Here is a 22875-nt window from a genome sequence, read left to right on the forward strand (position 1 = left end):
TAAGCTATTTGCTACTTCTGTGTTATAACCACTCTTTTATATACTGCTAATTTGGTTAATGGTAATAAAAGAAAATGAAATAGGATTATTATAGAATAGTTTAGAAACAAATTTAAGTTTTACTCATCAAAAGTTACGCCCTTGAGAAAATTTGCATAATTTTTGAAAATACGGAAAGAAAAAAAATTATATACATTTACAAATTCTGACTGCACTTGTACATCTGAAGTCCCTGGCAAAGCATGAAGAGGAGTGTCCTCCCGATCTTGATTGGATGAGACTGACGCATTATATGAAAGCATCCATTCCCTCTTGAATTTCCTGCCAGGTTGCATAGAAGTTTGTTTAGAGCTGGCACTTGGCTTGATTACTCCTGTCTCAGCATTGTCCTGGGCTTCATTCAATTTTGCACGTTTTTGCTGTGATGATTGATCAACGGCATTCTAAAATATAAAAATCATTTTCAGTTTTCAAACTATTTAGCTTACGGGAGGGTACTACCCCTTTAATATCAAACCCCCAAAAGTTGAAAAAATGACGCAATTTAATTAGCTAGCTCAATTCTTACTTATTCAGAATATTAACGGAGGGCATTGGGCCTTCAATTCCATAGTATCAAACACGAAAAGTTGACAATTATATATTTTTTTTATGCAAAGCTTTTTAAAACTTATATATCTAAATTACGAATATCACAGTACTAAACTCCCAAAAGTTGAAAAAAATGACACAAGCAGTTAACCTGGACTAAATAAATCATTGTAAGCGAAGAAATTTTTTTCTCCTTCCATATCAACAATTAAATGGCCCAGTTCTTAACAATTAAAGCTCCCAGTTCAGACATAGTTCGTAATTTAATTCATAACTCAATTTTGAAAAAAAAAGCCACTTAATGACGAGACAAAAAATAGATTTTCTTTTTTTTATTATAGCGAAACTGACCGACCCTGTTTTTTGAATATTTAGCGATATGCTTTTTAAAAGAGCTAATAACACAGTTAAAAAAAAAGCGTAAGAAAGGAAGGAAATTCTTCCCTAACTTAATGACGAGACAAAAAAAAAATAGATTTCTTTTTTATTATAGTGAAACTGACTGACCCCTTTTTTTAATATTTAGTAAAATGATTTTTTAAAAGAGCTAACAACACGATGAAAAAAAAAAGCATAAGAAAGGAAGGAAATTCTTCCCTAACTTAATAACGAGACAAAAACATAGATTTCTTTTTTATTATAGCGAAACTGACTGATCCTGTTTTTTGAATATTTAGCGAAATGCTTTTTAAAAGAGCTAAAAACACAGTGAAAAAAAAGCGTAAAACAGGATGGAAATTCTTCCCTAACTTAATAACGAGACAAAAAAAAATAGATTTCTTTTTTATTATAGCGAAACTGACTGACCCCTGTTTTGAATATTTAGTAAAATGCTTTTTTAAAATAGCTAACAACACGGTGAAAAAAAAGCGTAAGAAAGTAAGGTAAAGGAAATTCTTCCCTAACTTAATGACGAGACGAAAAAAATAGATTTCTTTTATTATTATAATAATGAGAAAATTTTTTACTCACCAGAAGTCGCTTAGAATATTCCATATCTATGTAAATGATTGCAAAAAAATATTGATAGTAGTAGATTGAATGAACTATTCAAACTGTAGAAAATTATAATCTGAAACTTGAATATATACAAAAAAATAATTGAATATATTGGCAGCTAAACAAGACATGCTGGTTTTCTGATACGGGTTTACCACTGGTTTTCTGACACGGAAGACACATACACTATTAGAGATATCAAAAAATATTTTGAATATATTAAGCTATAGGCAATACTGGTTTACAAATACTTTCAAATGGGGATAAATCCATTTATTTAGACAGTGAAAAAACAGGTACAAAAGTCCAGATATTTCGGTCACATATATAGCGACCGTCTTCAGTAGAAATACTGAAGACGGTCGCTGTATATGTGACCGAAATATCTGGACTTTTGTACCTGTTTTTTCACTGTCTAAATAAATGGATTTATCCCATTTGAAAGTTTATTTGTTCGTCTTAGAACGGCAGTGTGGTCTAAGAACACAACACCTAATTTAAAGGAGTTACGTCGAAAATATGCAATACTGGTTTAGAAACAAAACTAGAATAGTGACATAATTTCACTTTATCGACCCTCAAATTCCATTATGTGAGGGAGCTCTGAATCTCTTTGAAAAGGTGTAGAGCTTCTAGAGAATAACATGGTATTTCCTATATGTCTAAGCAAATAACATGGTAATTCCTATATGTCTCCTCAAAGTATAAGGTTGATTACTACTCTCAATAGTGGAATTGCCAGAATAATGTTCTCTAACTGCAGAAATGTTACAAATAAACAGGATGTATAGGGGACACATTACAAAAGAAATGACACCTTCAAACATATCTATAACTAGCCTAAACGGGAAGCTCTCCCTAGTTGGGATAGAGAATGACTGGGGCAATGAATTTGAAGATTTAATCTCTATATATTTCCAGAACAACTCCAAGACACAGATTGGCATAGCTGAACTGAGGAAAATGCACAATTCCTTAACAGAAGACAGAGGAAAGAGAATAGCTAACTATTGGACATTTATTTTCAATACTTTTAATCTACTTATCTCTTTATTAGGACTAGTCTCCATAGAAATAATATTAAAAACATTAAGAAAACTATGGTTAGACTATAGAAAACAAAAGTCTCAAGGCTTCCATGTAACTTTGGAACAAGAAGAAATTGAATTAAATTGATTCTTAGCAAAGTTATGGTTTCATTAAGAAACAGTAAATGTACTAAGAATTTAAGTGTGGGAGGTTGTGAAAAAGCTATCATAACCTGACTAAATTGTAAAAATAGCAAAGTTCTACTATGAGTTTTGGGTAATAGTAAAACTAACGAAGCATTATTTTTCTTTGTGTAAGAAAAACAAACCTAACATTGTGAAATCACACTTGAAAAATAATAACCTTGATTCAACAAGGTCCATAAAATGCAAATAAACCGGACTGTCTCAAAATCAGAGTTCAATGGCTAGAATATCACTTGACAATGTCAGACGACAAGATATAGCACAAAACAGGGTTTTTGAATAGGGAAAGCGAAAACCAACATTTTGAACAAAGAATTATTATCAGCCTTATTACAAAAATAGGAATTGCATCAAAACTGGTCTCTGGCCAATAGGAGACAAGAATGAAAAAATAAGACAAAGCTTAAAATAAGTGTTCTGGGACCGAAAGGGGGTAGTCTTTTTTTGGAAGTAAAAACAAGTAAGTGTTTCTTTGTAAATAAGATATACCACTGTCTGTCTGAATTCCCTTTTGAAGATAAAATTAAGATAAGAAGTAAAGTTCTGAAAGATTTCTGTCACCTGGATAAACCAGGCTAAGTAATAAATTTAATACGTATACAGGAGATATAAGAATAAAACTACTGTTGAAGGCAAAGCACGACATTTAATTATAATTTAGTGATTTGTGATATCCAGGATTAGAAAGACTTGGGGGCCCTAGGTGGCATACAGCATTTTCTAAGGATTGTAATAGAAATAAAATTAGTTCGTCTTAGAAACTTGAACGTGGGAACAACCTAAGGTTTAAGTACAATATAAACTCCTTGACCTTAAAGAATAAATACAAAAAAATTTTTGCCTCCTTCTTCCACCTTAGTGACCTTTTGAATTTACCTAGCGTTTATTAGAATCTTATATGTAAGAAGATTGACGTTATACGAAAGAGAGACTCGGTTTCCCCTCTTAGCCACTTTTGCATTTCAAACCGTGCTAATATTATATAGAAGCGGCCCTGATGTTTATACAGAATAGGTTAGGGAATAAAGGAGGAACTAAATTGCTATATTAATGTTTCCAATCTCTTCCGTCCAAAGATCCAATTTTCTCTAGAAAGTTGTAGTTTTTCAAAGTTCCAAAGAACACTAAATTTCCTTTCGGGATATAAACCTGAAACTTGGTTTAATTTATACAACCATTGAGATTTGATAAAAAGGTTATTCCTAGGAACAATAATTTGTCACAAAGAACTTTAATTACACCAGTGCCCAAGTCAGTCTGATTATTCAAGTGTAGTTATTTCAATTAGAAACATTAGATAGCCTAGAATTAACTAAATCCTTCCTTTCGGTAAACATTGGTGGATTGAACAAGCAGACCCATAGAATATTAGACAACAGACCTAGAAGAGGTTGAGAAATATTATAATTAGAGTTAGAATAATTTCCTTTTATTTCTTTAATAATAAATATCAGTTGTCACTGAATTCAGAGTACCAATCTTACCAAAACGCATCAGTAACAACACGCTACCAAATTTTAGCCCTGGTGGTAGGGGCAACCTTACAAAATCGACTGTACACCGGAATGTATAAACTGTCTAAATAATTTTGAAATGGCAATGATTCGATTTGTAATGCCTTGCCTTACGATTGCCAGATTAGGGCAAGTAACTGCGTTGAAAAGACCTAGAACAGAACTTTTTGACGCTCTTAAGGGTAGAATATATCTACATGTTGATGTGCAAGCAAATGCAGATATTCAGGCTGAAAAACATCTTAATATTGATAGTTTTCAATGGTCAGCCTAATTATAATAAGAAAGTTTGGACTGCACTAATAGATTTGAGAAAAGTCCATGAAACACTGTTTTGGTTAAGAGAGAACAACAGTCTCTATAAAACAATACGTGCATACACCCTAAAAGATTTAAATGAAATACTTGAAACGCGTCTTGCTAAAAAAGCGGTTAGTGTTGATAATTTACCTGAAATACCGGAAGCTGCAATTTTTCAGAAACTGACAGAAAGCGCAAAATCTACATTGGTTGAACATTTTTCTGTCCAGCCACTCAATTCAGCGGTTCCAAAAGACTTCATAGAAGACTTTAAGCAAATGAAAGATCTTGGTACTGACCAATTTCAAATCAAGAAACTAAAAGGTGAAAGTAAAGAATAATTTCAGGAAAAACTTGATCTAAAAGTGTTTCCAAACCTTTTCCCGAAACACAAATATGGCTTGCGTGACAAGGCAAGACCTTTTTTGGATTAGGAATGCAGAATATTTTAAATCAAGGCTTCTCAGCAGACATACTAAGTTTCGTCTTCACAAACAGTTTCTTTTTCACAGCTTCCAATTGCAAGAATTATCTTACATGTGTAATAGCGTCGATCATATGTTGCGAAATGTGAAACCAAATCAAATGCTCGTCAATTTATAGACAGGCTTCATTCCCGTGATGGAGAGATGGAAGCGACTTTGTTTTCTGTTCAGTCAAAAATCAGAGGATCTCAGCAGTCTTTTCAATCTCTTTCCTATAAAGTAAAGTCAATGATTGAGCAATTGGGTTCACCGACTTTGTTTTTGACGGTTTCATGTGCTGAGTGGTACTCTACTGAATTTATTGACTATTTACGGACTGGTGTGGCAAAAATGACCCCAGCAGAGTTGACGTGTCTAGATCCAGCTGCAGTTTCCATGCACTTTGACAAAAAATGGACACCTATATTTAATGAGCTAATTTGTTCAAAGACAAATCCTTTCTTTGGTAAAATCAAGGATCATTTCTGGCGTATCGAGTATCAGAAACGAGATGCGCCTCATGTACACTGTGTGTTGTGGATTGAAGATGCTCCTATTATTTGGAAATCAACAGCATCTGAAGTGATTCAATATATTGATAGTATTATAACTTGTGAAATACCAAATTGATTGACAAGTCCAACTCTTCACAAACTAGTCAAAGATCATCAAGTGCACCACTGTAATTGATACTGTCAAAGAAAATATAAGAGAAAAAGAGGAAGATGGGTTACGTATTGTAAGTTTGGCTTTCCTCGTCCTACAAAGGAACGAACAGAATTATATGACATCCTTGACTGCTTGGCTCAGGGTACAGACTGTAAAAAGCCAAGAAAAAGAATATATCATCTGCTTCAAAGAGATGACGAGCGTAATATAAATGACTATTCTCCCGTTAATAATTGCTAATCAAGCAAACATTGATGTTCAATATATTGGCCATTTGGGCTCTAAATTGCCGTATTACATTACCGATTACATGACTAAAGCAGATAGTGTCAAATTAGAAGCAATGTGGGAGGAAGTGAATAATGCATGCAAAAGTCTTGGTCAACGAACTATGTCCTACTTGTTGAAGTCAATAAAAACCCGTCAAGTTTTATAGTAAAGAACGAAATATAGCCTATAGTAATTGAACTACAAAGAACACCATTAGACTAATATGAAGGATGGGTCTAGTTAATTATAGTCTTGCTAAGGATTGATCAATGATATCATAATCGTAGGTTGTAGCCAGGTCGTCTCTTACTATTCCAATTAAGAAAAAGCCATGGGCTTTTTCCTGTTTGTAATCAAACAGTTCGTGGTAACGAACTTTATAGTAAGATCCGGGTTGCATCAGAGGCCACGCTATAGCGTTGCCTATAGTAAAGGCCATACGGCTCCAATGTTTTATTATTATTATTATTTTTTAATAGTCGAAAGTGATTGGAGGGCAACTAGCCCCCCCCCCGTGCCCATCATTCCCCCAAACACATCCAATAAAAATTTTGAGATAGCCATTTTGTTCAGCATAATTTATTTCCAGATAGAAAATATGTTTTTGAGGAGGAAACTTCCCCACAACCCTCAGGGCAAGGGTTTTAAGTTATACCCTGGGGGCATATAAGGTTTTTATAGAAGGTGTAGTCGTAGAAACTTCAAAAAAGCTCATTCGATTGGAAATTCAAAGGGCTAGTGTCCTTTTTAGTAGTCGAAAGTGATTGGAGGGCCACTAGCCCCTCCCACATCCATCATTCCCCCAAACACATCCAATCCTGAGATAGCTATTTTGTTCAGCGTAGTTGATTTCCAGATTGAAAATATGTTTTTCAGGAGGACACTCCCCCACAACCCTCAGGGCAAGGGTTTTAAATCCGTCCAAAGATCCAATTTTCTCTAGAAAGTTGTAGTTTATCAAAGTTCCGAAGAACACTAACTTTCCTTTCAGGATATAAACCTGAAACTTGGTTTAATTTATACAACCATTGAGATTTGATAAAAAGGTTATTCCTAGGTACAATAATGTGATGCAAAGAACTTTAATTACACCAGTGCCCAAGTCAGTCTGATCATTCAAGTGTAGTTATTTCAATTAGAAACATTAGATAGTCTAGAATTAACTAAACCCTTTTTTTCGGTAAACATTGGTGGATTGAACAAGCAGACCCATTGAATACTAGACAACAGACCTAGAAGAGGTTGAGAATTATTATAATTAGAGTTAGAATAATTTCCTTTTATTTCTTTTATAATAAACATCAGTTGTCACTGAATTCTGAGTACCGATCTTACCAACACGCCTAGGTAACAACGCGCTAGCAAATTTTAGCCCTGATAGTAGGGGCAACCTTACAACTGGTGGCAGCGGTACTCAATTTCGGTGCAAATTTCGTTTACGGGGGGGGGGATTAATAAAAATTATAAAATTTGGTAAATTTTAGTCTTCTGTTCCTCACAAGAAAGTGTGTGTTCAGTTTTCCAAATCTATCAAAAACAGAAAAGTTTGAAAAAGTGTTCATTAAAGAAAATTTTTTGACCTTAAAGGGAAGTTTAGACAGCCTTTTACCTTCCTAAGATCCTTTCTTTCCTCTGTTTCTCTTTAATACAAGTTCTAGTATTCGAATCGTCTATAATTAACTCAAATAGAGCCATAGACTAATCATTCTTAAGTGTGTGTAATTATAATACTAAACTTGAGGGTAAATTTAAATCAAAGTACTAAGAAAATTCTCATAAAATTTATAAATTGACCCATTTTAGCGATTCAAAACAATATATGGGGCCAAAACGTTTCCCACACTTAGAGTTGAAAAGAATAGACCCATCATGAGTTCAAATGAAAACAAAATTAAAGAGTTAGAAATTGCACTACGACAAGCGCAAGAGGAGAGAATAAGAGTAGAAGAGAGTCCACAAGCTGGTATAAACGCTCAACAAGAGCAATATGGAGATACCCCAGTCGCAAGTAGGCTTCAAAACCTATTTGTGGAGCAAGCGCCTCCCATCTCGTTACTGACATATCCAAATGAAATCCATTAATGTATTACCACCCTTAAACAAATACAAAGGAGTTTAGGAAAAGATGATATTGCTATGATAAATTAAGCTATGTGTTATACACGGGGAGAAATACAAAGATTCGCAACGAGCTTAGACATTCCTAAAATAAAAGATTTAGACCATTTAGAAAAACTTCTAAAAGAAGCCTTTTTACATGAAAAACCAGCCGCACAAAAACTACAAGAACTGCTCTCAGAGAAACAAATGCCATCTGAGTTAGTACATCAATTTTACTCCCGGATCAGGGGAAAGGCAATAGATTATGCAAAAAATTCTCCTAGTATAAGAGCAAATGACATTACGATGAACATTTTTAAAAGTGGTATGCTCCCTTCCATTGGAAGAAGAGTATTAGAACAATCTAAGGCCTCAGACGACCAGGATGAATTATTAGCACTTGCAAAAAGATTCGAAGCAATAGATTTAATATATAGGGACTTCTCGGATATGTCCTTGGGAGCAGCGGTAGTAGACTCAAGAGACAGGAGCTCCACTAAAGAACCTGGAGTAAACCACAGAATAGAATATAAAAATAAGGGGAAATTATAGCTACGAAGAAAGAAAATGTTTAAATTGTGGTTCCATAGACAATAATAAAAATGCACATTCAAATATAACACCAGAAGATGATTTTTTCAAACCGATAAATTCTGTGCCATACAGTCTTATCATCTTGGAAGCTATTAATGTAGTATTTAAGTAGAGAAGTACATCATCAAACTTTATACCTTTGCTCAAGGTTAAATGGAGTTATGGCTAGGGGGGTGAGTCCTAAAACCATCTGAATTCATTGCGGGGACAACTCATAAAACCAGTAGAATTCATTGCGGGGAGGAGTCATAGAACTCTCGGTATCTATTGCATGCAAATGATGCCAGGAAATTAAAAAAATTTTCATAATTTCTTGAATGAAATTTCTGTATTATGTATCCAAGAGGTGAATTCAAGAAAGAGTTTGACACTTACTAACAATTTTTTCATAATGACAAATCCGAAAACGGATGATGATAAAGAATTTATTCATTCTAATACATAGATTTTGTCAATGTTATCTGACGTATCCGACAAATGTTATCGATAAAGAATGTTAATAAAGAAATTGTTCAATTTGATACTTAAATTATCTTAGTATTATGAAAAATATCTATCAAAAGACATTGATAAAGAATTTATTCACTATGATGCTTCGATTTTTTTCAATTTTATCAAGCATATCTGACAAAGCATGTTGACAAAGAATTTATTCACTCTGATACTTAGATTTCGTGAATGTTATCTGATATATCCGACAAAAAAGTTGGTATAGAATTTATTCCCTATGATACTTATATTTGGTCAGTGTTATTAAACATATCTGTCAAAAGACATTAATAAAGAATTTATTTGCTCTGATGCTTAGATTTTCTCAATTTTATCAATCATATCCGACAAAAGACAATGATAAAGATTTATTCACTCTGACACTATGAAACGCATCCGGCAAATGATATTGATAAAGAATTTATTCATTCTGATGCTTAGATTTTCTCAATTTTATCTGTTGTATCCGATAAAGATGCTGACAGAAAAATTTATTCACTCTGATACTGGATTTTGTCAATGTTATCCCATGTATCTGACGATAGATGTTGATAGAGAATTTATTCATTCTTATACTTAGATTTTTTCTATGTTAACCTATCTATCCGACATATGATGCATGCGAATTCCTTTTCTTACATCTTCGATGTTTTAATATACATTCTAAACGTCTGATATGCTAGCATACTCTAAAAATAATGAACACATAACAATGTAATGCATAATATATTTTTAATGAAATAATGCCATGTAGAATCTTAATGCAAAAAATATACTATGATACATTATTAATATCAATGATCAACTTTGGACATTTTGAATCGGCTCCATAAAATAGTTCATCAAGTTCTCTCTTGATATTGTAGCTATTGTCTTCTCTTAGCTCGTAATCAGTAGAATAATCATTATTCCATTTCGAGTCATACACAATTTCTACTGGTGTGTCACCGACAAGTTCAATATGCGTTTCGTCTTTGGTATTATTTGGTTAATTGACTGTTTGATCAATGGTAGTAATGTTTGCTGGTACTTTTTCATCTATTCATCTTTATATTCCTTAGTGACATTTTCTATCAATGCTCTTTTTATTTTTCCGGCAATTTCACTGTCTATTACAACATTATTTTTACACAGGTAACAGTTTCGGCACGTAGACAAGATATGGTTTATGATATTAGTAGAAGAGTAGGCCTTTTTTTCCTCTTTGCTTTTATTTGAATACTAATAACCGAAAGCTGACGATATGGTTTAACACTGGGTAACATGTTACCATAAGCACTAACAAGAAGATGCCCCTCTTTATCAACTATTAATTTTATGTTGGCATTGTCTATGAGTGCAATCATCTCCGGAGATCTCAATCTCGCATATCCACCATCATAGGAGTTGAATTTTTTTGGCACTCCAAAGAAATTTAATTCCTTACTTTCATGACAATGCACGCATACGTTTCCGATAGTGCTACCACTTGTACTTATTTCATAGTTTAAATACTTCTCTTTGTCAGCATTCAATGCTATAATAACACTATTTTGTGGACACACTTTCTTACAATGCTTCATCTTCACTTTTTAGAGATATTAGTTATGTTTTTATCGTACCACTGCGTAAAAAATACTGATTTAATACATGCAATAAACTAGGTAGTGTCGATAACCCATCATAAAGTACCAGTAGGAAAGCCGCATTGTGCCTCTGAGCAAGCATAGAGTACGATTGCTAGAGCCGCAAGCATATTTCTTTTCATTTTAAGATATATAAAAAAAATGAATAATTTCAGTGTATAAGAAAATTCAGTCCAAAAAAAAAACAAAAAAAAAGTGCTACTACAAACATTATTTTTCTAACAGTAAAAGTCACGACTAAAATATTTATACCATTCTCATTTTGAGTTTCGAAAATATTAAATGTGGTATTTATATATGTTTTAAGTCTGTTTTATGTCACTCTAAGCCATGTAAAAAAAAAGCTGAAAAAAATAGCATGTTAAAAAATAGTAATAAAACAACTTAAAAAAATACAAAAAAATGGGAGGAGGGGGAGGGATCCCTTGTAGGTTGGGGGTATGGGGACCTTTGGAGGTTGAGGTCCTTGGTGGTTAGGGTCATTGGTGCCTACGATCCTTGACGGTTCATACTCATAATCATATCACTACTTGATTTGCAAGGATTTCTAAGGATTGTTCTGGATTTCATTATTAAAATTCTTTTCCTGGCATCTACATCTCTATTAGTATCAACTTTTTAGTATACTAGAATGTTATAGCATATTTTATAATGACAACACTGTTAAACGGTACTTATGTATTATACAGAACACATCGGAGAAGTAAAGCTAGGTCAACTCACAAGGTCATTTTGTCATTATTAATCGTTTCCATAGATTGATGCTATTCCAAATTTATAATAAATTTCCTATGAGTTAACAACCCCTTCCGGCTTACCTTAACTGGTAATCAGTTTAACCCTTTTTTACCACCTTCATACAATCCAATCACCAACTAAGATTATTCTCACCTCTATTATTCAATCATCAATTAATATCATTCATACATTCCAATTCGCAAATGCTATACCTTTTTTCGCAAATAGTTATTTTTTTGGTAAATGATTTAACACCCTAAGCCATCAATTCTAGACAAGATGCAAAGTATCTTCAGCCTAGAGGTTATTAGTGTTTGACAATTTTTGACTCTGAAACATGCATGGCTTGGCTGTATCTTTAGTAAAAAATATTATTCGTATGAAAAAACATGATTATCTAACACTACAACTGAAACCAATATTTTTTTTACAGAAGGCTCAATAAACCTTTGAACACGCAATTTAACGATCTCAAGTTTTGGCACTGAAACCTGTCTGATAACCCATGTATCGTTCATTGTAATAGGTGACTGTCCTTGGTAAGCCAATGTACCAGTGAAACTGCACTGTATATTCATGCCTCAGGCGTATAGTTGAAACCTTATACATGCTTAAAACTTGTAATAGGGATTAGCTACTACTGCGACTATTTGTGACTGCAGCTGCAACTACTTGCGGCTAATACTGCTTGGATTTTGATTGATTACTAGTACTAGCACTACTAATAACACTGCTAATAATATTAAACAAAATCCATAGAGCTCATATGCATCCAGGTTGTCAAAAAGGCTTGTCTGCAAAATCTCATAAAAGGCTAAGTTCATTAAGTTGAAACTTTCAGGAAAAATCAATAGCATTTCTTGCATTGCATATCTGCAACATCACAGGAAAACTTAATGGTACAAAGCTTGAAGTTTCAGATAATGTTAAAGTGGTGGTTGAACTTAATCAAAAAGATACTATTGGCGTTCAAATGTTCACAATGGTTTCTGCACTATCTTAGGAACAGCAAGGAGATTAAGTCAAAATTTTCAGGGAATGTTGAGGTCATACCACAGTTCATATAATTATCCAGTAAGCTTATCGCAGATCATTTCTGGTCTTCGTTCTCGGTGCGAACAAAAAGCTCCTCCCACTTCTTCGTGCAGTTATTAATAGCGGGTTTCCACTTGTTTCCGATTGTTTCGCGTAAAGTGCATTATTCGTAATAGCGGGTTTCCACTTGTTTCTGATTGTTTCGCGTCTGACTTGTCTACCCGTGAAAAGATCTGACGCCGCTTATGTTTCTACGTTCTCTGGAGCACTCGCACCCCGGTCCGGGTTTTTATAATGGGTGAGATAGGGAATGATCATACTGGATAATCATATGAACTGTGGGTCATACTAAGGTTGTCTTTTTCCTAAGTTTAAGATATAGATTTACGAATTTTCAAAACCCTATAAACCAGATTGAGCAAGATATCTGACTCAAACCGCTTTTCTTGGGGCTCATTTGAGCAGAGATTTCACTTACATGATCCAGAAATTTTTAAAGGTCATCAAATGTTAGTGCCCATTGAGTAGAGAATGAGTGAGGCCGCTCCCTTTTAAAAACATGCCACCTTTCTCAGGGGTGCATTAAGTCTCTGGATCAATTCCTGAGAGTTGCATTCATCTTCCTCAAATACTTTTCGAGGTAAGCAGAAGCCTCTAATATATAATTTGGCTCCTTTGGCTTAGGCTTTTAAATCATAATATATTAATAAGCTATCTTACAATATGACTTGTTTCCATGTACTTTTGCTCTATCTCCGCAAAAATTAATATAAAATGGCAGATAATACCGCTTTGGCCTGTTAAGTTTTCTGTGAATATTCAAAAAGGCTAGTAGATATTATATTTCTCATTGACATCAGCCCTCTCTGAATATTGTACGGCCACTGGCTCAAAACGAGTACCCTTGGGAGGAAAAGACACACTTTAGTGCTGCACATGCAAAAAAGTGATTTCTTTTTTGCTATTGCCTGTGCGGCATGTAAGTCTTCAGTTAAGGGTTTTTAACAATGACTATTCCAGTGGCATACTTCAATTCACCGCCATTTTTGAAGGGATTTTCTTTTCAAATCCTGAAAGTTTGTTTCCCAATAAACTTTAATTATTGAGTTTTCCCCCTTTTATATTACAAATCTTTTCACTGGACCTCGCACTGAGCAGTTTTTTTTGTTTGTTTTTTTTCAAAACGCATGTTAAGCTTCCTGCTACTGTGACTGGGGTTCGCTTTTTAATAGTCTAAGTCTACAGATATTTTTGCAACTATGGACTATTCTAATCTTAAAATTGATTAACCAATGTTTTTGTAGCACTCACTATGCATGTTGGCAATGTGTTAATCTTTTCTTTTTGTAACAACAATCTCATTCTAATGAAACATTGCTATGTCAAGGATGAGCATTTCAAAGTAAACGGCGAGAAACAGTAATTAGCTGAAATTTCTTTAAAACGCGATGCTGAACTGCGGTACACGGATTGGTACACGGTACACGGATGTATCCAAGATTTTTGTTCGGAAGGGAGAGGGGTTACAAAAAAAAAATAAAGAAACATATACACAATTTGTTTATTTCCATTTTTGTTACGTTTTACGAGTGGGACAAACACTTCGGGGGGGGGAGGGGGGTATTCATAAGTCCTTGGTGTGGTAGCATTTTCCTAGGAAATTTTTTGTTTTTTATATAGAAATATATTTCTTCTATAGTTAACGTTGAAAATATAAATTGTTTTTAAATGCAATTGAACCATTATTAGACATTGAAAGACTTTTTTCGGGAGGAGAGGGGGTTCAACAAGGCTCAGACCTGTTATGCTGATCATGATAGCTATAGTTATTTGGCCGATTAAGTAAAAGAAGCACAAGTCTCTATTTTACCGTTGTTAGCTTTTTAAGCTATCTTTAAAAAAGGTTAGCTTTTTAAGCTCAAAAAGCATTTCAAACCTTTCTGGGGCTGATAGTACGCTTTGCCAAAAGCTAGGAGTTTTTTTTTTCTTAAGGAATTAAAATTGCAGAGCTTGGAAATTTTAGAGAATAGAAATTTTTGCTTGTTTTAAGTTTCAAATTAACTCTTTACTTTCCATAGAAAAACATTTTTTTTTCTTTCATTTTTAATTATTTGAAAAAGGAACTGAAACTTCTGATAATTTCTAATAGTGTCGAATAGTTAGCTAATAGTAAAACAATTATATAAACGAATTTTTTGATAGTGTTTATGATAAACGCAAAAAATTAATTGAATTAAAATGAGTATTCCGGGAAACATGGCATGTCTTGACACTTGCCTAAATCAATTTATTTGGAGAGGAGTGTGGGATAAAAGCATGCCAGTAAAACATTCCGAACATTACTGAAGCAAAAAAATTAGAACTTCCAACCTTATTATACAATACGGTTAAAATAAAATAAAAATATTCCAAATTCTGAAAAAGAAAACCAAAATTTATTATGAATTAATACAACATAGGTTTCAAAGGCAAAACAGCAAAATTTTTTGTTATTAACAGAGTCTAGCAGCTACTTAATCAGTTTTGTTCCATTGTGTAAAAATCTCATTTGTTTGTTGGGTAACTCGAATGAATGTTGTTCTTTTTGACAATTCTTTGAGTTTGCTAGCACCAGTATAAGTACAGGCAGAGCGAATTCCTCCTAAAATATCCAGAATTGTTCCTTCAACGTCACCCTTGTAAGGCACCTCGACAGTCTTTCCTTCCGATGCACTAAAAAATAAGTTAACATTACACGACGAAAATTACGCTGGTGGGAATTTCTACTTTCAGACTATAAACAAAATACAACAATTTCTTAAATTTAAACAAAACAAAAATTAAATAAAATTGAAAATAACTGAGGACCCAAACAGGGGATTAGTTCGACGCATAAGAAATAAAGGTGAATTTGAATCTACTCTTTTAAAGAGAGCAATCATTTCAACAAAATCACTGTGAACCTTAACGTGTAAGAAGAAACCGAGCTCACTGGATCAAGTTCAAATTACTTACCGATATTCTGAAACACCGCCAGCATGTTTCATCATTGCGGTTGCTGAGGACATTCCATAAAAAAGTTTGTACTTTCTGTTAGCCCTTTCAATTGTCTCTCCTCCAGACTGGTCATGGCCTGCAAGCATTCCACCAAGCATAACGAAATCCGCACCTCCCCCAAATGCTTTTGCAACATCTCCAGGGCAGGTACATCCTCCATCCTAAAAAGAAGTTAAATAGTTCATACTAAACAAAAAATAAATATGTATTAATACTTAGTAAAGGAAAAAATGATGGACTATAAAATTAAAAGAAGGAAATATATCTTTGGTTAAAAACCAGCAAAATTTATTGTACGTTGTCACTTTGGCAACCTGTGCACTTAAGTTTATGGAAATAAATGTTGTTTGCACCTCCTCGAACGTACCAAATTTAGAGCTCTACTCTTTATTACACCCCAGGAAGTTCCCTATTCCTCTAAGGAATTTCGTATGACAACATCTTGTTTGCGAACTTTTCTTTTACCCCTGTCGGATTACCTAAGTACCAACTTTAGCGAAGTATCTTATTGTTATCTCAAAGCTATTATAAACTCAATAATAAGCGTAGAATTCAATCAAAATAATTTTCTACTGAGTTTTTTACGCCACAAATTATACAACAGTATTTTTTATTTATCATTTCGGCTCGTGAGTCATTTCCAGAGTTTTTAAAAATATATATTGAAGTCATTTATAAATTTGGATTTTCTCAGACTTCTCAGGAAGTTGACTTAATCTTTTCTGTATTAAGTACGTTTAAGCTTAATTACAGCAGCCCTGAAATTTTTAGAATGTATTCTTTAAAATAGAGTATTACAACCTAATTTCACCGTTATTTCGCGTGTAATATGTGAATAACTGATACATTTTCTGGAAGAGGCTACTTTTTTTATCAACGAAATGTCTGCAGCACAATTTGGACCTACATCCGAAAAATGAAGTAATTCTTACTTAGACCTTTAAAAAATATATCTTACTAACTTTTTTTTTACATAAAGTCTTGCCTTCATATTTAAGCATGTTTCCAAAGTTTGGTATAAACGGGACAATTTTAAGTGGGTTGAAAGATGGTTATCCAAGAAAAATATGAAATCGCTCTGAAGACTAAAAATCAACATTTTTCGGTAATTCAATAGAAAAAGAGGTCAAATTATAGATTTTTAAGAAAGATAACAAACTTAGCAATATTAAATGATTGTGGCCACTTTAATTTTTAGGTTTCGCTTAATTGGAGGGCGTATTGGTCAGTTCTATCTTTCTGAGTTTGCTCCTTTCATATAGGTCTATTTTCTTTTGTCAATATATTTTAGTTTGGGAATAGTTCAGTCTATATAAAGTCGGTCAAAAGCCAATATACCAGAGCATACACATAGTATAAAGATCATACAAAATTAATTGCTGTTACAAAACATTGTAGAACGAATAGAAACTATTACCGATATAATGTGACCTCCCAAGCCATGCGCTGCGTCTGCGCATTCAATTACTGCACTAAGTTGTGGATAACCCACACCTGCCTTCTTTCTGGTCGTGCACACTGAGCCTGGTCCGATACCAACCTGAAATAGAACACATAAGGGTTAAAAATCCCAAAGAATGTTTATTTCTAAGAACCTAAGAACATAATTAAGGTCTAAGAGCCTAAAAATAATTTTCAAGGAGAATAACTACGTACAGTAATGAGCATAATAAAAACATAGACTAAAAAAATAGAATTTGTTTTGAAAAGCCTTAAATACATAAAATTATCATACAATGGAACTTACAGTATAATAAAGCTTGGACTAGACGAAAAAAATGAATTTTTATTAAGTTTTCCTCGTTTTAGATCCCAATTTGTTGCATACATCTTAGAGATAAAATTAACTTAAGAGAAAAATCACACTTTTCCCCCCAAATCTCCACAGGTTATGTAACTTGTAAACAAATTTAATTTCACTTACGTTTCGTCGTATATAACTAAAAATCTAGAAATTTAATCTTGTTTGGTTTTCCGAACTTCGTTTTAACTGTTCAGGCAAAGCAGAAGTTTTGCCATGAGCAACATTAATAAAATAAAACTATACCTTATCCATATCTACAGAAAAGGCCCTGAATCAGTCATGTTAGCCATTAGCGGCTAAAATATATTAGAGCTTGATTTAAAAATATATGACTATATCATTATTGATATGAATAAAATCTAATATAAAATGAATAAGCTTCCAGCCCACAGCCAAGCACTTGAAAGAAGAGTGAGGGTCCTTTAAGCGTAAGCCTATTGAAGTGACGAGATTTGCACGATGGTGCCAATAATATCCTGCGTTTTCAATATAATTTCTGTGTGTTTTTTTGTTTACATTTTTGTACCTCCCACAGCGCAAACTTTCTCAGAACTAAAGTCCGGTAGGCGTGCCTGCCCTCCACAATTCATATTTTGTCCTCTGAATTTCGGATGTTTAACCAAAAGAATATAGTTTGGAAGCTAGCATGGAAGATTCCCAATTGATTTTAAATTTTAAGAACGGGATAGGAAAGTCTTCTTAAATATGTAACGTTTTCTGCAATACAAGAAAAAAAATGTCAATCTTGACTTTTGAAACACGAATAGAAGGTTATCGTATTGGCCGTTAATTCAAAAGAAAAAAAAATATGTTTCGACAAGGTAATTAATAGCTGGCTGTTACAGTGAATCTTGCTAGAAAGGAAACTGATGACCCATACCTTTGATAGTGTTTCAAGCACAAACGAGTGGCGCGGAATGGGATGGGCGGGGGTTGCTTTGTGCCCGTACCCTTCTCTTGAAATCTTAAAATTCATACCATTTTTAGAACAACTTAAAACACATTTCCCTACTTCCAAACAACATAGCTCCCTTCCTACCTCGAAAAATTGATGCGAATGGGCCTGTTTTCGCAATAAGTTGAAAAAATTAGTTTTTATAAATTAAAACACAAACGCTTAGAGGGTTTTATTATAAGGTTTCGTAAACCCAATTTGGGTCAACATTTTTTCTATCCTAGGGCTTGGGATTAATTTTCAGAGATAATTAAAAAAAATAACCCTACTTGGTTTTCAAAACTTTGGTTTACTGGTTAAGGCAAAGCAGAAGTTTTGCCGTGAGTAACATTCATAAAATAATCCGTATCTCTACAGAAAAGGCCCTGAATCTGTCACCCTAAGCCATTAGTAGCTAAAATATATTAGAGCTTGAATTAAAAATATATGAATGTATCATTATGGATATGAATAAAATCCAAGATGATGAGCTTCCAGCCCCCCAGCCAAGCACGTATAAGAGGAGTGAGGGTCCTTCAAGCGCAGCCAAGGTTTTTAAGGTTATTCCAACGATTTTCTGCATTTTTTATATAACTTATTTGTTTTTTTTTATTTAACTACCTCTCACAGCGCAAACTTTCTCGGAACTAAATTCCCGCATGCGTGCCTGCCCTCCGCAAGAACAATAACTAAGTTCTTACTATTAAAGAATTGTTCTTGTTTTATTTTTCATTTTTTTACATCAAATGACTCTAATATCTCTTACGACATCTGTGAAATACAATATCCTGTTATCCGTAATATCTTGAACAATCCATGTATGTATACGTATGTTGTAAGTTCAGTTGGTTCGACTTTCTTGGAGTTTTTCTTTCTTTCTTCAACCATCACTATGAGTCATGTGCTCTCTCGTGGCTAAACTTATAACAGTTGTTGTATAGCTTTTCTTTCGAATAAAGAATTATCGTTCGGATCGTTTTGTTCTCGTTATTTTTTTCTTATTTTTTTCGATTACAGATTTATATATCCGAAATCCAACCCACAAAACCGGCACAATCTACGATCAAAAATCCAAACCTTACTTACCTGCAAGGTTGTCCAATTCACAAATAAAAACTCAAAATCCCGACAGTCACAAGGATAGCATTCCAAATTGTTAGTGAAAAGGCAATCCAGATTATGATTTTACAGCCCAGTTTGTCATTAGAAAAGCCCTTTACTTAATTCACCAGTGTAAACCTATACATGAGGTAATGCTGAGCAATTGAAAGTTTTGCATCATGCAAAGGTTCTAAATAAAACTGAAGGTACCTTGATGACGTCTGCACCAGCGAGAAGCAACTCTTCCACCATTTCATGAGTTACAACATTTCCAGCCTGTAAAGTTATACAAACAAAGTAAAGCAGGCAATCATTAAAAAAAAACCATCATAGTCTCAAATACAAGATTTTTAATCTTCATCAGCAAGCTGTCACGAAGTAGTACACTTTGTTATACAACCTGCATCAACAACCCTCTTAAATTCAACAAAAATGGCGAATAATGTGCTAAAAAAAAACTTTACCTTTTAAATTGTATGCAATTTTAGTTTAAACATAAATTTAACAAAATTAGAAAAAAGGGGTTTAAAAAAAATTCAATGAAAATGGATGCCAGCTCCTCGCTAGCCTTGATTAGATTAAAACATTAACGGCAAGGATTAGATTTTACATTTCACTCCAGAAAAGCTGTTTAAAGAAGTGGATATTTTCACATCTCGTATATTAGTTAGTTTAGAATCCTTCCCCCAAAGCTTGAAAATTCCAAAATAAATTTTAGAAAAGGAAAAAAGTTTCATAAATACGGTAGTAACTTGGTTGCTTTCTCCTTTTTTAGTGTGTGTCTCTCGTTTATTTTTATTGCTAAATATTTATATCTAATTAATAAACAGGGTTTGAAGGTTAGCTGAGAAACCAAGAATTTTATAATCAAGACGAACACGATGTATCTGATTAAGACAGAAACTGTTGACAAAATGAGCAACATTCAATCTCTAGTTGGTCTTGCAGAGACTTCAATGGCACATGGTATTTTGGAAGCATTCAGAGTTGGAAGGCTCACCACTAACACAAGAACTTGAAATCGTTTCAGATGATGCAAAAAAAAAATCAGAAGTTTACACTTTTTCAACGAATTAGCTAATTTTTGGAGCTTTTTTTGCTGGGCCAACATACTTATTTATATGCAGTGTGAAATTGGCCTCGTAAGGATTTGTAGGAGCCGAAAACTTGTCATGTGATTTATCTAGTTCCAGCAGCACTAGCTATTCATTGTGGAGTAAACAAAAGTTACTTTAACTATTTCTCTTCTAAGAGAATCTATACATACAGAAACACAAGGTTTACCCTTAAAAGTTCTGTGACTAAAAAACCGTTCGTTTTTATTATTGGCTTAAAACTGCACACAAAAGGACGAATCAGGCTTTGCATTCTTTTTAGTGGCTGAAAATAGTATAAGGCTTGACCATCCGGCTATTAGATGCTTATAGACATGGTTTTAAAAAGGATGGGCTATTTGTCAAAATAAGAGCAATGTGATTGGCTAAGAAAATACGTCGCAGGGTAGGAATTAAAGCAAACTTTTTAACACGGCAGCATAAATTAAGTCTCCTTTTTCTCTCTGAATATAGTCTCTCCCTCGTGAAAAGTTAGGCTTCAGTTACGCACTAAATGGGCTCATTGATGCATATTCCCCCGAACTTTATAAACAAAGTTGGCTTTAAATCAGCCCATAACCACCGTAAATGACACATAAAATTTTCCTTGGGGGATAGTTTTTTTTCAATATGTCATTATTTATAATGTGTATTTAATCATATTCAGAATGTTGCAAGATTGTTTACTTTATACTTTATCATTCCCATTTGTTATTATTTCTTAGCCTGTATACTCTCCTCCCCTTCTATAATGACAGCTACACTATATTTGGGATACCAAACAAAACAAGAAACTTATGAAGGACAGTTAAAACATCTTGGAATTTCTATACATCTTCAGCACAAACTTGGGTGACTGATACTTTAAATTAATACAGCCAGCATATGTTTCATATCAGCTGTCAAAACTATTTACTAAATCTTCGCTGATTTTTTTTTTTTTTTTAGTTAAAGCAAACTAAACGTGGAAGAAAAGATCAATCTTAGAAAATTTATTTAGAAAAGCGTTTTTTTTTTAAGTGGAGCTCTTCAAAGAAAAGCAGTTTCCAGTCAATATGGCAACCAAGATCAAACATGCCTCTTGTCCACCGTAAAGCCAATAATAAAACAATCAACAATTTACATATCACAGTATATAATACCCGAATAAAGCTTTCAATTTTCAACTGAATGATACCCCTTCCAAGTTTCAACGACCATCTCTTCCGTACAAAGTGGTCTGGGTCAAAACTGAATAAAAAAACAAAATATTGATATTAGTGCTAAGGGTCTTTTCGTTATACAGCAGCAGCGAAAATGTTCGTATAAAAAATGATGTTAAACAAAGTGTATATTACTTTGCATTAGTTTTACTTATTTTTCCTCCTTGGCAAAATCTTTCCAATTTAGGAAGGTAGGTAGGAGTTCGACTCAGACACGGGTAAAACTTCAATTAGAAAAAACGGTCTTATTCTTAGTATTCCGTCATGGCATGCTAAATTTGATCTTATTGATATTAAAAGTTATGTTCGTCACATAACAATCCTACAGTAAAATGCACAATTCTGCATAACGACTTGAGATGACATGCTAAAATAAAGAAAGTAAAAATTGTCGGTTACGAAGTTGGTATTGTAGCATTTATTATTATAAGCTTAAATTCCCAATTCATATCTTTAAAAATTGAATTCAGGTGCTTATCAATTGCCTACCACTGAGAAAGAGCTGAATTGAGTTTAATTTGTCGAATATACAGTGAACTTGCCCACCATGCAGTATTTCTGGTTAGGCCCTTTCCCTTTGGTTGTACCTTTTTCATCTTGTATGTAAATTTGTAAGCTTTGGAAAACATTCGATAAATGTAGATATATATATATATACGTCTAAATCCTCGTTTCAATTGGTGTAATAGCTATTAGGTGAATAATGGCAATTCAAATCCTTCATTTTTGGGTAATAGCTCAAAGAAGCCGATTGGATCCAAAGTGAAACAGTGTTCTGTTTTCTTATTCGTCTTAGTGCCCTGTTACAAGTTTCGAATCGCTATTGTTTCGGAAGGAAAAGAAGGTGGAGCTCTTTGATCGTTTTATATCTACTAATAAGAAAACTAACAAAAGTTAGGAGACTAATTAAGAGAACAATAAAAATAAGTAAGGTTTGGTCTCTTCTAACCGTATTATATACGAAACAAGCCAAGACGAAACCTTCTTTCTGCAAATTTTGTATAATCATTCAACACGAAGCTGTAGGATCGACACAACCCTCACACACTTTATTACACTTAGGGTGTACATGAGAACATTT

The 22875-nt window shown here is 33.6% G+C and overlaps 1 protein-coding gene across 1 annotated transcript in view; it reads right to left on the reverse strand.

Moving 5' to 3' along the window:
- Positions 1-15036: 15036 nt before the first annotated feature.
- LOC148952089 (GMP reductase 2-like) overlaps positions 15037-22875 on the reverse strand; it is a 40262-nt gene continuing 32423 nt past the window's right edge. Inside the window, exons 5-8 of the mRNA XM_089088841.1 lie at positions 19709-19774; positions 17077-17199; positions 15618-15820; positions 15037-15335 (exon numbers count right to left, since the gene is read on the reverse strand). Coding sequence (XP_088944967.1) covers positions 15137-15335; positions 15618-15820; positions 17077-17199; positions 19709-19774 — 591 coding nt within the window. The 3' untranslated portion in view covers positions 15037-15136. The remainder of the gene's footprint in view (positions 15336-15617; positions 15821-17076; positions 17200-19708; positions 19775-22875) is intronic.

This window comes from Artemia sp. Qi Xiang Cuo, chromosome 5 (assembly GCF_049724085.1).
Source record: "Artemia sp. Qi Xiang Cuo chromosome 5, ASM4972408v1, whole genome shotgun sequence".
Lineage (NCBI taxonomy): Eukaryota > Metazoa > Arthropoda > Branchiopoda > Anostraca > Artemiidae > Artemia > Artemia sp. Qi Xiang Cuo.